Raw genomic sequence first — 18,187 nt, forward strand, 5'->3', positions numbered from 1 at the left:
AAGCAGCAGTTTAAGGAGGAAGGCTACAAATGGGGAAGGCACAAGCTCTTTGGTTTTTATGCCATATTCTATGATATAACAAGGGTTTAGAACAAGACTTGGCAAACAATGGGCCTGTTTTTGTGAATAGTTTTAGTGGACACAGCCATACTATTTTTGCATTGGTGTCATCTGTGGCTGTGGCTGCGCTACAGTGGCAGAGTGGTATACTTGCAACAGGGCCATATGGTCTGCAAAGTGTAAAATATTTACTCTTGGGCCCTTTACAAAAAAGTTTGCTATTAGTTTAGAAAATCTAATGATGGAAGAAACTTAAAAATATTAGAAATGGATTGGTCTTCACCTTATTCTCTCCTGCACAAAATAAGGCCAGGTGTGGTAGTGCACACCTGTAGTCCCTGCTACTTGGGAGGCTGAGGTGGGAGGATAACTTGAGCCTAGGAATTTAGGCTGTGATCACGCTGTGACCACACCACTGCACTCCAGCCTGAGTGACAAGACCCTATCACCCTATCTCAAAAAAACCAACCAAACAAAAAAACACACAAAAAACACCACACACACACACACACATTAGGTTTTTTTTTTAATTTAACTTACCATTATAAGAATTTTCAAACATATACAAAAGTAGGATAGGTAATATATGAAAGTTACATCAATTCTTCACCTCTTCCCCTTGTTCTCCCACAAAAAGTAGTCAAACCGGGATAAAAATAGATAGTCAGATCATCATCATGGCTAATCTTTGAGCACTTAGCTGTGTCCTTGGCACTATAGTAAGTGCTTTTTGATGAACTCTCAATATCCTCGTCACTGCTCCATTTTACGGATGAGGAATATGAGGCACAGAGATACTGAGTTTGCCAAGTCACGCAGCTGGTGTGTCTGTGTAGCCGCCAGATGTTCTGACTCCACCAACTGTCGTGGTAACTGTTTCTATTGACCTCTCCCCCCATGGACATGTATATTGTAAAGTAGGATGCACAGCTCATCCTAATAATTTATCAATGTGCAGATGGTTTGGGTAGAATGAGCAAAAAGGTAGAATCCTGTGTGTCCAAACTTCTTCCACTTGTGGTTCTTTCCCATGTTCCGTCACGTATTTTTTTTCATTTCCCGAGTGGCCAGCTTGGACAGTCCCTGGTCTTCATAGCCCATTGGTCCCTTGAGAAAACCAGTGAACTGTTTCCAAAGAGAAGCCACAAAGAAAGTGGTGTACTGGCTTTACCTCAAGGAACTAAGCCTTGAAACAAACCCCTTAGGACTTCCTAATTCTACTCAAACTTTTTCCCAAACCAAAGTTTATGATGGGGAACACAAAAAATTTCTTGGTCCATACACAATGTCTTCATGTAGAAGGAGTGGAGAGAATGGAGGCAAAGAAAATGGAAAAAAATTTTAATAGAAAGCAAAACAAATAAGTACTCAAAAGGAGCCTTGCTCCTAACATTGTCATCAGCTGGGTGTGTCTCTACTCTGCAATAAAGAAACAGTTCTTATAAAATGAATCCAGTTTGTAGAGTAACCTAGTTTGTAGAGGACAGTAGGCCCCTCTTATCCAAGGTTTTGCTTTTTACAGTCTCAGTTATTCATGGTGCAGATATTTCGAGAGAGAAAAAGAGAGACCACATTCAGATAACTTTTATTATAGTATATTGTTATAATTATTCTATTATTGGGTTTTAGTGTTAATCCCTTACTGTGCCTAATTTATACATTAAGCTTTATTATAGGTGTGTGTGTGTAGGAAAAAACACAGCTTATGTAGGGTACAGTACTATCCCGGTTTCAGGCATCCACTGGAGGTCTTGGATTGTATCCCATGTGGATAAAGGGGGACCACTCCCCAGTTTCTAATGCTGAATATAAAACTAGCTGAATTCCCAATATTCTGTTGCAAGAAGTTTTATTTTGTTATTTACTAAATGTGTTATTTCATAGCACTTAGTATATCAAGAATTATGTTAATAAACCTATGTTTTTATAGAGCTTGGGAATTCAGCAGGCATTTTCAAATACACCATCTCATTTCCTTTCCGCCACAGCTCTGACAGATGGTGAAGGTGGATAGTGTTATCTTCACATGTCTTATCACATCCCTGCTTATTTTGGTTAAGCAAGTGGGCGACTGGAAGTTTAAGACTGAAGAGAACGTGGCTGTAGATTGTCTTCTACGTGCACAGACACTCACACACCAACTTAAGAACCACCTTGCTGATAACAGCAAAGGAAGAAGAATGATCCAGTAGTCAAGGATGTCCAGTCTTTTGGCTTCCCTGGGCCACAGTGGAAGAAGAATTGTCTTGGGACATACACAAAATATGCTGACACTAACAATAGCCGATTACTTTCTTTTTTTTTTTAAAGCAAAATAATCTTGTAATGTTTTAAGAAAGTTTATAAGTTTGTGTTGGGCTGCATTCAAATCCATCCTGGGCTGCATGCTTGTCCAATCCTGTGAGCCATGGGTTGGACAAGCTAGTGGTAGATTCTTTCAATTAGGGTGAAACAGCCCTGGTTTTTGAATTAAGAGACTAGAATTGGCCAGGCGCGGTGGCTCACACCTGTAATCCCAACACTTTGGGAGGCTGAGGCGGGTGGATCACAAGGTCAGGAGATCGAGACCATCCTGGCTAACACAGTGAAACCCTGTCTCTACTAAAAATACAAAAAATTAGCCTGGCATGGTGGCACGTGCCTGTAATCCCAGCTACTTGGGAGGCTGAGGCAGGAGAATCGCTTAGACCCAGGAGGCGGAGGTTGCAGTGAGCCGGGATCGCACCACTGCACTCCAGCCTGGGCAACAGAGCAAGACTCCATCTCAAAAAAAAAAAAAAGAGAGACTAGAATTCTAGTCCTAGCTATTTGGTCATCTTTTTCGTTTTTAATCTCTTCATTTGTCCAGTGCCCAAAGTCTTTTCTGGTTCTAAAAGACCATGATTCCAAATTATTGTTAGTGACCTACATATATGCATGCATGCATGCATATACATACACACATATGTATAGTGACTATTGTACTGGGTTTGACAACAGGTAAAGGCAGTGTCTTATAAATATTACATATTTTATGAAAACCAAACAGCCTTTGTGTTTAAGTCAGAAGGAACATATGGTTCACATACAGTCTAATTTTCAAATAGCTGCGCATTGAAATTCTTGATCTACAGGATAGATTCATATTTGTGCAGATATTAACTTTTTATGAGTATTCATTGTTTTTCCCTTTTGTTTGTGGATGTTACTTCACTGAGCAAAAACACAAAACTAATTTTTGGCCAGAAAAATTCTATGATGCTTTATTTTTTTAAATGACTTATTTTTATATATAGATTTACCAGGCTTTATGTTCTTGGAATCCAGTTTGTGGAACAGTTTGATTCACGTGTTTGTGTCTCCTTAGATGACATTCCAGACTCTCCATCTAGCCCGAAAGTTGCCCTTCTTCCACCTGTCCTGAAAAAAGTTCCTTCAGACAAAGAGAGAGATGGCCAGAGTAGCCCCCAGCCCAGCCCCAGGACATTTTCACAGGAAGGTAAGGATTGTAAGGATTTCTTTTCTCTGGGTTAGCTCTCCCCAAGGAGGGACATTTCAAAATAAAGGAACTCATCCTGGACTTTACTAATATCTTAGAGTTTGTTAAAGTCAACATTGCTTGGGTTAAATTTTTGGAAATGGAGTAGTTTCTTAGTTCAGAAACTTGATTCAGCATGATTGATGACATTGGATCTTAATGACATATGAAAAAAGCAGCTGAGACACAAAGGTCTAACTTATTTGCAAGAGTAATTTCTAGATGCTTCTGAACTGACTTCCAGCATGTTAGGAGCTCCTTAAACATGATTTTATGACGTATTTGGGGCTACCTATAGATTTCTGAGTCCTGTTATTTTCAATGAAATCTTTTCCTAGTCGTGGCAAATCAGTACTGCTATAGTTCAGGAGCAGCACCCCTGGGCCTGAGCCACCTTGCAGCTCACTGTGCTTGCTCAGTCACAAGGTCAGATGTTCCTTACTCTCAGAAGTGTGGTGCAGACATGGACATTCTCAGGGCGACCCTGCACCAGTTTGCTCCTTCTAATTTGCTGAGGTAGAAGCACAGCAAGCTAATCCTGTGACGAGAATGCTTTCTTCCCAAATCAGACTGAGCTGTTACCAGTTATTATCAAAGGTGAGGCATGGTTGTGGCTTCAGCACCCATGCCATTTCTTTTAAATGTGTGATTGACTTTGGGGTTCTGTCCTATGTAATGTATAGTGTAAATGCCATCTCTGAGCCCCACCTATAAGGAAATTCTGGAGCCACACAAGTCGTCTACACCCAGAAGGCTCTCGTTGTGGTTTGGAGTTGCTGTGTTTTATTTTAGATTTTTTTAATGCTTTAGAACCTTTGATCTCTCTGTCTCTGTTCTCTTCCTACATTGGCCTATTTTCTTTTATTGATAATAGTATTGGGTTGAAGTTAATAGAAAGTGTTACTGAGTACTGTCTTTGTGGCTTGGAAATCTAATAAAAACAATAACACTGCCTGCTTTCTTATCTCCATCCTACAGATTTATTTGTTGGGTAGAAGCTTCACTCACTTATTTGCTATAAATAAAAGATGGTTGGGTTGAGACCAAAGCTGCTAAACCACTTCTGTCAAATAGAGAAACTAAAGCTTTTGAAAAGTAGCTGGTATCTATAGTCATTTTACATGAGGTAAATAAATACAGGGTTCAGCATTATAACTGAAGCCTTTGGAAGACTTGGTGTAAAAGCAAGGACCTTTGGTGATGCCATCTCAGAGAGACTTGAGCCTTCAGGTATTCTCTGACAGTCCAGTTCTCACCACCAAGTGCCTCTCCCATTCCTACCCTAATTTTCCATCCTTTCTGCAACTGCTGACTTTACATCTTTACTTTTAAGGAAGCGTTGAAAATGCCTGAAAGAGTTCAGTTGGAGAGAAAAAGAAAAGTGAGGAAGGGATGGTAGTGCTAAGTAGGAATGTTCATCTATCTTGTCTGAAGCAATTGAAATATTGAAGGATTTACAAAAATAGAAGAAAAAAGATCAGAAGGTTGAATACAAAAATCATTGTTTTAACATTTCTGGAAAGTGGTGTTTTCTAGATGCCTATAGATTATCAAAACAAGGCCTAGAGTAACCCACCAGCCTCACAAGTACAAATATAGATCATGGAGCCTCTCTGGTTAGCAAAGTCGGGGAGATACTGGATACCACTGCAGGCTCGTAGCTGCCGTGAAAAAGTTGAGTGTTCTTTCCCCAGGAAGTTAGAAATAGAATGTGTTCCTCCTTAAATGTTTCAGAGCTTTAGGGGTATATGTTTGATTCCCTTCCTCATCCTTCTCCCTCCCCAAGTAGCAAATCTTAGGAATGGCTCACGCTCCCTTCTTTCCAGTCAGACAGTAGGGATGGCTGAGCTGTGGAGACCATGACTTTCCCATCTGGGATCCAGAATAAGTTAATCATAGACATCATCCTGATGTTATCACTTGGTATTGAAATTGGACTGAAAATGTACATGAAGTCTGGGAACAGTCTGTAAATGTCTGAGGTGGTAAGATTTTGACTTTATCAGCTTGTCCGCTAAGGTTGCCCAGAAATGGCAGCCACTTGTGAGTTCTATCTTTTTCTTTATAAACTGTCCATATTGTGCTCATTCTGTTTTCTTATCTATTATTCATGCTGATTACTTCATTTCCCTGTTCTTTGCCTCCCTTTGGACTAGCATGCCCAACTAATTTCTGAAACAGGTAAATTGCTATGATTCTTCTGGATTATTCCAAGTGAATGTGATTTTCATTAATCCATCGTGGAATCAAAATGGTAATACTGGAGCCTTTTTGTTAATACTTTTTTGGGGCAGACTCGCAGCTCACCTCATTTTGCACGACATTTCCATAATGTTGGCTGTTGAATTCTGTAGATAATGATGCATATCTGCCCAGGACCAACACTGTAGGTTCCTTGAATCCTAAGTGGGGTGGGTAAGCTGATATTTAATTTTTAATATTTTTAAATATTAATGTCAACACATTGATGTATGTGCTAATAATATAAAGGGTAAAATAAATCCCTTTTCCTCAGTAGTGCAAAGAGGAGATTATTACAAAAGACATTCAGATCATGACAGTGGCAAGCCTTCCAGTAGAGGGAAAAGATCTTCAAAACTGTACTCCACCATTGCAGAAGAGGAAGTGAATGCAATTGGGCACAGGAAGTCACAGCCAACAAATGGTTAGAGCCTTCGATTATCATCCCTCACTGACCCGAAGCTTATGAACTGGCACTAACAAAAACAAACTGTAATTGAGTAAATTCTATCGTGGGACTGGGTCAGGGATTAGTCATACAAGAGAGGTTTTTGGTTTTGTTTTTTTCTAAATCTCAACAGGATGGTCCTTTTATTTGGGGGAAAAAAAATATTGACTTAAAAATCTAAAATTAGAAATTCTTATGAGGAAGATCAAGTTACTTTGGTGACTTGTCCTTTTAAATTTTTGTGATCATGCAAGTTTATTTTTATAATTGGGGTTAGGCTTCCTATTCTCTTCCTTTATATCTTTACTCTCCTGTTAGGTTTCAACTGTGGTTGGATCAGAGATTCTTAGAATGACAGAGTTTATATCCTTAGAGAATATTGGCCTAATATCTTACACTCTTTCAGGAAAGGATCAATAAAAAGTCCCTGACTCAATGCAGACGTTGGATCATGCACATGATCTTTCACCCTTTATCATTTTATCACCCTTTAGTAAGAAAGAAAAAGTACCGTTTAACTTGTCAGCCATCAGGAACAATTTATTCCACTTTTTAGGAGTTACTCTCTGACTTCTGTCTTTCATTTGGCCCTGTAGTAAATTCTGTAATGTTCTGTTCAGGTGAGAACAATCCCAAGAGACAAAAAGGAGACAGATTTCAAATCAGCTCTGCCCTCCAATGGGAAATTGAAGGACAAGTATTGCTGACTCAGAGAAAAAAATGTCTTTTTTGTGCCTAAAGTACTCATCTCTTCCCTGGTTAATATATTAACTTTTTATAAACATGACTTCAAAAATCCGTTAAAGGAAATCTTAGTATCTGTAAGGAATATAACATATTCTGATATGTGAGATTTCTTTAAAGGACTTCTGCTCTTGGAATGAGGCTCTTTTCTTCCTGTTAAACCATATCAGGGGTTAATAGATGCATGTATTTAGGCTCCCAGGGATCAGGTGTGGCCCAGCATTCAGGCTGTAACACCATGCCCTTCACTGCCTCCCAAGAAAGCATTTCAGAATACAGGTTAATGGGAGTGACCTTATTATAGGGATACCTTCTCTTTATTGCAAAGGGATAAGCCATTCTTGAATTTTCACACTTTACTATTGATAATAAACTTCTTATGATACACTTCACAGCTTAACAGCCCAATGAGTTATGATACCTGAAGTGGGAACTGTTCTCTTTGAGAATTTTCTTTGATATAGGTTTTAAAACAAAAAAACATCTACCAACTGCCTGCCAGGGACAACGTTTGGAGCCTGCCTTCTCAGCCAGTGCCATGGGCTCAGCCACATGTGCTCACTTGCCTGGGGTTCCGGCATATACTAGCTAGGTGGCAGGGTGGGTTAAAGACACCTCTCGGAGCATAAAGCAAAGTCTACAGGACACATAAGGTTAAAACATTGTTTGGGCTGGGTAGCTCCTGCCCTAGAGAAAGCCAATTAAGTTGACCCTTTACTTTTATAGACTATCCTATGTCGTGGATTTGTTTATAGACACATAGTTACAATAACTCCTCTCTACAAGAAGGTTTCTCTCATATGGCCAAGAAAATCTCTATCTTCAGTCCTAGAAAAGTTACAAAAATGAACACCTAAGACATTTATTTTCTGACAAGTTATTTTTGAGAATTTGTTAGGCCAGAATCTCTGTCTCTATATTGCCCCTTTTGTTAAGCATACCTAAGGTTGCATAGACGTTTCTGGTTTCTGGAGCTTTACATTTGAACTATTGTTTTCATTGACTTATATCACTTGATTGTTAACAAAGCATCATTATTGCAATGTTCCTTCTTCAAGAGGCCACTAAAAACACTTTATACAACACAAAAAGAGACGCTCCCTGCTACCTGCCGCCCAGTGCCTATTGATCATCCAGTGAGGCTTTGCGTTAGAGTAAAAAGAGGATAAACACAGAGATAACCCAAATTATAGAAAAGCAAGAAGAGATTCTATATCTGTCTCAGATTTGTTCATGACCTCTTTAGCTTCAAATTCTCATTGTGAGGAGCTGGTCAAATTTTGATGGAACTAAATAGGACCATCTTGTATTTACTTTTCTGCTTTGATTTCTTGAAATAATGACAGGCATTAAGAAGTAATTTTTACAGGATCTTCAACTAAAGTGATTTTATGCATAATATTTTAATTTTGTTTTGTTAGTGCCGATTCCTAGCACTTGACTGTCTTCACCTTTGAGAACTGCGTAGCAGTCTGCTTTCTGAATAGTTCCTGGTTAAAAAAATAACATTTAGCAGATCAATTCTATTAAATAATTGCTTATACTTTCTTTTAAGTCTTTTAAGAGCAGCTTTGTTTACACTAAAACAGCCTTATTTTCCTAAAGTATGTATTCATGAAACAAACAGAGGCTATTGTTCTCAAATATTGTTCTCAAAGCATGCTGCATATTTTTATCATGAATATTATGTTTTGTGTGGCTACTATATTGATTTGACAGGTAAAATGCTTAATTTCTTTTACTAGAAATATTTGTAAGCACATTTTTTTTATTTCATATTATTTCCTCTCTACATTTAATTATAAGTTGTGATGTTCTTGTAAGAGAATATCCTATTTTCTTGAAGAAAATAGTTGATTTTGGCTTTGAATGTGTTGCAATGGCTCCTGTTTGTACAGGGCATCTAAGATTCCTTTTATATATCACTTGCCTCTTCCATAATCCAAGCTACAGCCAGTAAATACTTGGCTGTGACTTGCAGTCTGTAAGCCAGTGCTCTGCTCTACTTTTTCCACCAGACTCAAGTTCTGCTTCCCCTAAGTGAGTTCTTGAAGATAAATTTAACGGTTGGCATGTTGGGCTCTTGCTAGAAAGTATAAAAAAATCAGGGCCAACTACTGAATACTATTTTAAGGTCATCATAGTGTTTTTCTCCTGGAAAATATGGATGTCAGTGGAGCTTACAATGGAGAAAGTACCAAATTTTCATATGATTCTCTAATTCTGCATTTATATGCATATTTCAGAAGCTTTAAAATTATCACATATATGCAATGTCAAATCATCTTCAAGAATGACAGATTTCACATTCGAGCCTCTCTGTACCAATTATTGCCACTATAGACAGGATGTGTATATACATGGAGTGTTTGTGTTGAATAAATTACCTGTTCATTTACTTGAGTATCTTCTATTAACTTTAGTAGTATGTAAAATAGTGATAAATATGTAAATAGACACACGCATAGAGATGCTCCAGCACTCTTAACAAATACTTGCATTGAAGAAGTGTTTGTGAAACAATTGGATTTTTTTCATCCTGTATAAAAGCAAGCATTAACTCAAGCTGCTAAGAGGAGGTCTGTCTGAATTTGTAAAAAGTCTAAATCTTATAAATATTTTAAAAATAAATTCTAGCCAGGCACAGTGGTTCACATTTGTAATCCCAGCACTTTGGGAGGCTAAGTCTGGAGGATCACTTGAGGCCAGGAATTTGAGACCAGTCTGGGCAACAAATGAGACTCTGTCTATACAAAAATAAAAATAAAAAATTAGCTGGGTGTGGCGAGGAGGTACACCTGTAGTGTCCACTACTCTGGAAGCTGAGACAGGAGGATCACTTGAGCCCAGGAGTTTGAGGCTACAGTGAGCTATGACTGCGCCACTGAATTCCAGCCTGGACAACAGAGTGAGACTCAGTATCTATAAATGAATAAATGCTTGCATGCATACATACACGCATACATACATACATACATTCTGGAGTTTTAAGTTTCAAACAGACATAATTCTATTTAGACCATCTTTTAATAGAAGCCTGACTAAACCTACTTCAATATAGTCGTAGTCAACATCTTAATTACATGCAGTCAAATAGATGTTCCCTTAAGGGCTGGAAAACAAACGACAAAGAACGTTCGTCCTACAAAGTTGTTCACATTAGGGATCTGGACTAATAAGGGTGGAGACTAGAAGAACAAATGCTTTGACCTTCAAACTCATCACATTAATTGCATAACTTTAGGTCCTTGATCTCGCTATGCCTTAGTTTTCCTGTTCTTGAATGGTGCTTACCTACTATACTAAGAACATGTCAGCCTGGTACTAGTCTCATTATCACATGCACATTCACAATTGGTAGAGTTTAATCAATGGAGGTGAATATATTTAGAATGAATTTCTAAATAAAGTCGCCACCATAGTGAAATTCTTTGACAGCCCTCTTGAAATAATATATTATTTTTCCTCCTACAACCCCTGAGTCCTGGAGAATTTGGAAGCCTGGTGTCAGTGACTCAAAAGAATCAACATTTAGGTGGAGACTGAAGGACAACCTACTTTTTGCAGGAAGATTTCTATGTTGGATTTCTTTGAATTGTAATCATGCCTGTTGTAATGACCCTGGTCTATAGGGTTATCTCAGTTTTTTATCTGTGACATAAACATTTTTGGTTTCTTGAATTTCTCCATTTTTAGAAAGTACTCTTCTGTCATATCATACAACATGAGTTAGACCCAAGATTGCCAGGAAACAAAAATATTGGGAAGAATGAAAAGTTTGATTATCCTTTAAATCTAAGAATTAGAACAAATATATTTGCTCTGAAGACAAATGAGCAGTGTATTATATTTGTTTCTTCCCTTGAACCTGTAGTGTATTTTTGAGCCATTTAATATAGAGGAACAACTTATTTTGGTTTTAAAATGATGAAAAATATTTTCTAGCAGATACCACAAGAAATGCTCTAGTTTGAGGTTGGGTTTATTATAAAATGTTTTCAGGATGAAGATAATATAAGTCTTCCCTACTTTCTTTTGTTCTTAGTAATTAAAGGATTCTTTGTCTATTAGTATCAAATTGGTTTTGTGATAAACAGCAAAATATTTATTGACATTTATTCACCTTCATTCTCTAAACCTGGCTTACTGACAGTTGTGAAAGGGCCAAACAAGTGCATTTAATTTTTTTACCCAACACAAACTTAAAAATAGAAATTGCACTTCAGTTTGGGTGACAGAGCAAGACCCTGTTTCTAAAAAGAAAAAATAATAGGAATCAATGATAATATTTGTTTGTTGCTTTCTTCCCCCAGTTTGAGAATTTGCCTGAATCTGTTGGACAAAAAGAAGTCACAATTTAAGAAATTACGTACTTTTATTATCAGATTTGAAAGGTTTTTTTCCTTTCAGAGTTTTGAGTTATTTCAATTTAATGTCATTAACTAAAGATTTAAATTTTTATTGTCTAAATACCAGCATCTGGCTCTAATACCAGTATTGGCAGGAGAAGTACTCTATTAGGTTTGCATTTTGACTATTAGGTTTAATGAGCTTTCACTTCCTGAAACACTCTTCAGTGAGTTCAACATTTTAGTAGCCAGCAAGATGAGGTTTTTTTTTGTTTTTTTAGCAAAATGCAAAAATCAAGTGATTAGAAGCATCAAATGAATCCTATAGCTTTTAAAGGATTGATGTAGTGTGTTCCTGGTTAGATCATTGGAACTTCCGAGTGATGAGGTAGCTGTACTCTTCCTTCAGGCTGGCACAAAGTGTGTGGGTTTAGTATTTTTAGCTCAAGAGCTGTCTATACAATAGACAAGATGAATAGTATTTAATAATCCTTAATAGCTATGCTGGAGTACAGCATCCGAACCTTTTCCCAAGGTATCATAGCAGTGAAGCCATATTCTAGTTGGAAAGAACATAGGCTTTGGAGAGACAGATCTAGTTTAAATCCTGGTTTCAAGTTTTACAAAACCTGCCTTACAGAAGGTAACTGTGAGGAATAGTGATAATAAAACAGAGAGTGCCTAACACATGACAGAGGCTCTGTTCCAGTAATGATTCTCCTATCGCTGCTTTATAAAGCCTCAGTGGATTCTTCATATTTATGTGTAATCAGAGCAGGCAACAATAATGGTAATTCTTTTACCTGGAGGGTGATTCCAAAATGGTTTAATGTGTCATAGGCAGTATTTAATGCTTTTTCACTAGACTTTAAAGTATTTATTTCCTAGAGGGTGAAACTGAGGTTTTCTGAGTCACAGAAAGGTCTGACAAAGATTCCTGAGGCCTTTGCTGATATCCTGTCCCACAAGCAGGAATGACAAGCCCCAAATCATCTGCAGAAGGCATCGAATGGGACATCTGTCCACCCAGCATCTCCTCAAAGCTCTGTCTGCCCTGTTCTCTGTGCTGTGTGAGGGGGCAGCTATGACTGAGGAGGTCACCTGGAGCAGAACCGCTTCAAAGCCCTCCTCCCTCCTGGCATCTCCCTCCGCTTCCCCACCATCCTTTCCTTGGGGGTCCTAACCTCAGATTCTTGCCCACATCTATGAGAGGTTCACCCTGTCATAGACTGTGTTTTTGTGTGTGTTTTCTCATGTTGTTTCTGCTTTGTTGGTTTGTTTTACATTTCTGTCTAGAGTCTCTAAACATAATAGCAAGTTTGTTTCTGAGAAAGTTCACCCTGGCCCCCTCCCCTCCCCCAAACCTTCAAGGCTACTGCATCTCAGCCCATTATCAGTCAGGCCACTGGTATTACTTTGTCAGTAAACTGTGCGACTTCTCTTTTTATTTCAGTTTCAAGGAGAAGCTGGGGCCAGCAGGCCCAGGAGTATCAAGAACAAAAGCAACGGTCCTCCAGTAAAGATGGCCATCAAGGCAGCAAATCTAATGACTCTGGGGAAGAAGCAGAAAAAGAGTTTATTTTTGTGTAAAGGTCACCCACGCAGAAGTCTTCCTGTGCAGGGTGCTTTGGTAGCCATCAGAGAGGAACCAAGGGCAACATCTTTTCTTCCCAGGCGTTCTTCTCTGGGTGCTTTATTCTCTTCTTTTTCTTTATTTCTCCCCCACCCCCATCCCCTGCCTTTTTTTTTTTTTGTATAGAAACAGATCCATTTCTTGGTAGTCAAAGCACATTTGTTTGGTCTTCCTCCAACCCTTTGCATTTGATTTCTAAACATTCCTTCATATGCCTTTAATGAAAGCCAGCAATTATCCCATGGGCCCTACTTGAATTTATCTGAGGCAGCTACAGATTGCCCTGCAAGATGAGTTTTTGGAGATAAATGAAATAACTGGACACACACTCACACAAGTAACACCACAGCAGACTCGGAGTACTGCTGAGTGTACCTGTGTCAAATCTGCACAGGACTCAATATAGCAATTTATTCTTGATGTATGCAATTGCACATTGTAATTATATTAACAGAGCACACTAATAATTTGTATAGATTATATATATTAGATCTTGGGTATGGTTTTTACCTTCTCCCATGGGGAACTTCTTCCTTCCTGATGTGGAATTGTACATTTAAAGCTTGGTCGGTGACCTTTGCATACCATCAACGAGCGCAGCTAAGAACAGAGTGAGAGAGGCCCACGGCTGATTTTACCATGTGCCCAGATTAATGTATATAGTTGATTGGAATGAGGTTTTATGAATATTCATGTTTTTGAAGGCCTTTAATTTCTGTCTGCATATTAGCTTTTAATGTGTGATTTTAAGAGAGAATACTTTGACACCTGTAAAAATCAAAATACTACTCTTTATAAGACATTTCACAAATATTCACTTACATTACAGGCTGGAAGTATTTTATTCATATGTATATTTATACCAATAAAATGATTTTACAAGTGGGATTTGGGCCTTCTCCAGTTACATTTTTAGTTTGGGCTGGCTCAGGGTGGTGAACTTTGGTTTTGTTTCCAAAATCCAAAATAATCAATGTTCTCAGATAAGCAATCTGGGAACCATTACCTTCGAAATAAAGATAACGTACTAATGCCACTGCCTGTTTTCCCCCTTGGGAAAAATGATAAAATTTACCAGAAGAATATAGAATTAGGAGTTTGATCCACCTCCCATTACAATGCATAAGGGTCATATGAAGGATGCAAGTGTGAGCAAAGAAGTATGATTTGAAGTGTTGCAAGCAGTGGTTATCTATTGGAAAGAAGAATGATAGAAGGTGGGGTCGGCATGACATGCTATTTCCCTCATCATCTTCCACTAGCCCTCTCCGCAGCTCAGGTGTCTGGCATATGCGTAAGTGCCCATAATGTAGACCAGATGGTTTGCTGCCTTTACGTGACTTCATGAGGGCAGAAAGACAGAAGATTGCTTCCTCCAGCTGTAGCTCTGCTGTCATAAATGCTGATGGGAATAAACACCTCTTATGGCTGTCAAACTGGGAGAAGCATCAGAAGACAAAAGATGGGCATGGTACCTCCATGAGCTAACAGGCTATGAGGAAACAGACCCATAACCCAGCCCAAAACAATACAGTGTGATGGAACCATACTCATGACAAACAGTGCTGTGGAAAGGGGGTTAGGTCTACCTGTGCTGCTCAGGAACCTCAGAGGAGGCAATGTTTGTGCAAGGCCTTGAAGTCACACCTTCATAAGTACAGGAACAGTGTCTGATTCCTAGCTGTACCCCCTGTAAATGTGTGATGTGGCCCATATTCAACCATAGAGAATAGTGGGAAGATACAGAAAGTGCTCACAGAGCAATCAAGTTGACATTCACTTAGAATGCTATGTGGTAAAAGGCACACGTGCTGCTGGTTAGGACCTCTCTCTGGGTTTCAGCATAAGAACTATCCTCAAAGAGACAGTCGAGAGAAGCCCAGATAGTGAATAGCCTTGGTGCTTTATTATGGAGTTGGATCCTGATGCTATGCAGTAGGAGCCACTGCATTTTTTAAAGCAATAATGTAATCAGAGCTAAGATTATAAAGATAAACCCTATAGACTAGAGGCAGGCATCCAGTGAAGTGGCTGAGCAAGGATTCTTCATCATTTTCCCTCTCCTTGTAGTGGTCAAGAGGTCCACTCAGATGCTCCTTCAAGAGAACTTCAAGAGAACTTGGCTATGGGGAGCATGTGGGGGCCGACCATGGCTAACAGCTTCCAGCTGCCACACCTTCAGACCCTCTACAGTGGTCTTGCTGTGGCTAGGCCACCCCCACTCTCCCTGCCAACCACCGAGGACGGCTGGTACACTAGAGCTGCCCAACACAGGACTCTACTGAGCAACTTTTGGTCTAGGGCCCTCCTCTGGCCTGGCCAAGGCTTTCTGAGAGCTGCAGAAAAGCTCTTCCTACCCACATCTCCTTTCCTCCTTCCCAATCTTCTTTTACAGGTGATCAACCTGAATATGATCTGAAGGCACTCCCTGCTACTGCTCCCTCCACTTTATGCTTCACAGCCATTTCCCCCAATAAATAAAAATTCTGCGGTCTAATCCCATCTGGGCACATGCTTCTTGGAGAACCTGAACTGACACACTTCTCCATATTCTGTCACCATCAATCAAGAATACATGCACTTTTGGAGGCCAAGGTGGGTGGATGAACTTTGAGATAGGGAGTTTGAGACCAGCCTGGCCAACATGGTGAAACCCCACCTCTACTAAAAATACAAAAATTAGCCGGGCTTGGTGGTGGGCGCCTATAATCCCAGCTACTGAGGAGGCTGAGGAAGGAGACTCACTTGAACCTGAGAGGCGGAGGTTGCAGTGAGCTGAGATCACACCACTGCATGCCAGCCTGGATGACAAAGACTCCGTCTTAAAACAAAAAAGCACACACATGGAAAGGCAGCTTTACCATATACATCTGAGCTGGTGGCTGGCAGATCTTTTCTCAAAATGTGTGGGCTTTTGTGTTTGTTTTGTGAATATATTAGAATTTGTGATATGTCCCTGAAAGAAAGATGCCCTTAAGGCAAAGGGGACTAACTGACTTCTCGAGGTCCTTTGGGATTTTGACACAACAGACACCACCTTGATTCCTGTTACCCTTGTAAAGTGCCAGTAGAAGTGAAGGGAACCATCCAGCTAAGTGCTGGAGCAGCAATGGAGCCCATCAGGAGTTGTAGGTCCCAGAGAGCCCACTCGGACCAGCCAGATGGCGGTGGGGGGTGCCGCTCATGGAGCAAGGGTTGAAGCCTCCCAGAAAACCCCTAGAATACTAAACCACACATATTCCTTTTTCTGTTTGTGCCATGCACAAGGCCTAAATTAAGAATGAGAAGGATATACTAAGCAGGGGCCAAATAATCTAGGAATTGTTTGGTCACTTATTTTGGGGATGCATTCATTGTGCAGCTTTGGAACAGGCTGACTTTCCAATTTTATTTTTCTTTAACATTGGTCAGTGTGGGTCTACTAGCACAGGCCATTGGCCAGCAATTGATCAGGCATGTGTCAAGTGTTGGAGAGAACTCAATTGCAATTAAAAATTGGCAACTAAAAATACCAGAAGAGGATAATGGACAGGTGGTTCAATTAGGAAGGGGCAAACAGCTTGCAGTGGGTAAGACATTCTCATGACTTTGACCCTGCCCTGTGTTGGCCCATTTCCCCAGGTGATCCAGTTCCTTTTGTTGACTATTCACTTTAACACTCCATTTGCAAAACAGCATTCCCAGAGAAAACAGTTTTTCAACTGAAGGGAAAACAGAATACTTTTTTTTTGCAGAGAAGAAATAAACGGATTGCAACAGGAAATCTCAGTAGGCAGGACAGCCCTGATTTTCAACTGAGACGTTACACCTGTTCTCAGTCCCAAGCGTGAAAATCCTAAATTGAGGTGGCCTTGAAAAGATATTTCTGTTTATCACTTTTTTACTTGCTAGATTGAAAGCACTGCCCCAATGTGGCCCTGCAGTAGAAACGATGTGGCCTTTATTCATTCTCAGTCTCTCTTTTACATTTTACCTCAGGGCAAGAACATGAACCAATGCCTTCAATAGCTGTAGTGATGCTGGCCTTCATTTCTACTCCTTTAAAAGGTGCTAAGAAAACAGTAGAGGTTTCCTAGATGCTCACCGTTGTCACTGCCATGTTTAGGGTCCTGCTTTTCCTAAATTATTCCAAATAGAACCCTACCTTCCTAAATTCTTTAGCCCAGTACCCCACCCGTTGGCCAAACTGCTAAAAACCAGAGCAAGGAGGCAAAGTGGGGAACACAAAGAGCAATGGAAGGAGGATAATTTTTTCTCTCCCTCTTTCTTGTGTTTTGATTTTTTGTTTGTCTCTCCTGAGGTTTGACTGAATGAGGCAAAACTGTAACTAAATGCCATGCTTTGAGGCAGCCTGATCTCTCTTTCCCTCTGATGGTTTAGGCTGGGCAAACTGTCTGCTCAATGAGCCACATCAATTAAACATCTCAGTCTTCTGTGACTCTTGGCTCACACACACCACACATCACAAAGCTGAGAGTAGGAGAAGGCTCCGTTCACTGAAATGGGCCATAATTTAATCTGCTGGTGCTATAGTTAAGGTGAGTTAAGAGCTATGCAGTGTTTGCATCACATGCAGACATAGGAGAATGGGGGAATTCAGCTTCTGTGCAAATGGTTATCATTGGCCCAAAGCCAGGGTAGTCTGCCTGGGTTTTGAAATGTTGATCACTGTGTGCCACTGCCACCAAAGTCACTAAGTCTCAAAATGTAAGGCAAAGCTTTTGAGACGTACAGATTGCATCTCAGGATTTCTTAGTCTGAGGTCAGATTGTATGTTATTTCATAATCACAACTTAAATGTGTAGCTTCTTTTCCTTTTTAGGGCAACTTAATAGAGATTAAGTCTCTTAGTCACACTTGAAAATCTATCTCATGAATTAGAAACTCTCCCTAGTCAGAGATTTCTTGAAATCAGTAGAAACAAAATGTGTTTTCTCCAAGGGGACTGTCCTTGCTTTTATTGGGTGGTGGCACATTTGAATAAGACCAGGGTAATCCATTTATACTTTCCAATTACAGTTTGTATTAGGTTTAACTCAAAGTGAAGCCATCACTTACACTGTGTACACACAGCTTACACTGGGGCCTGTTTCGTGCATCCACACCCAAACCACTGCTTTGAGGATTAGGCACAACTTTGCACCTCCCGTGACATATAGTGATCCTGAGGTCTCTTCTGACAGTAAGAGCAGACA

General features: G+C 39.7%; 1 protein-coding gene across 16 annotated transcripts in view; it reads left to right on the forward strand.

The window, feature by feature from the left end:
* Positions 1 to 13,878, forward strand: part of CARMIL1 (capping protein regulator and myosin 1 linker 1) — a 340,308-nt gene extending 326,430 nt beyond the window's left edge. For 4 of the 16 annotated variants that reach the window (XM_009450613.5, XM_054686633.2, XM_054686632.2 and 1 more), the window contains 3 exons: positions 3,407 to 3,538; positions 6,093 to 6,242; positions 12,813 to 13,878. In XM_009450613.5, the coding sequence (XP_009448888.2) occupies positions 3,407 to 3,538; positions 6,093 to 6,242; positions 12,813 to 12,949 (419 nt within the window). In that variant the 3' untranslated portion in view covers positions 12,950 to 13,878. Of the gene's footprint in view, positions 1 to 2,048; positions 2,827 to 3,406; positions 3,539 to 5,733; positions 5,759 to 6,092; positions 6,243 to 12,812 lie in introns of those variants that run through there. The other 12 variants (XM_003311043.6, XM_530908.8, XM_054686635.2 and 9 more) reach the window with 5 other exon arrangements.
* Positions 13,879 to 18,187: the final 4,309 nt, after the last annotated feature.

This window comes from Pan troglodytes, chromosome 5, assembly GCF_028858775.2.
Source record: "Pan troglodytes isolate AG18354 chromosome 5, NHGRI_mPanTro3-v2.0_pri, whole genome shotgun sequence".
Classification (NCBI taxonomy): Eukaryota; Metazoa; Chordata; class Mammalia; order Primates; family Hominidae; genus Pan; species Pan troglodytes.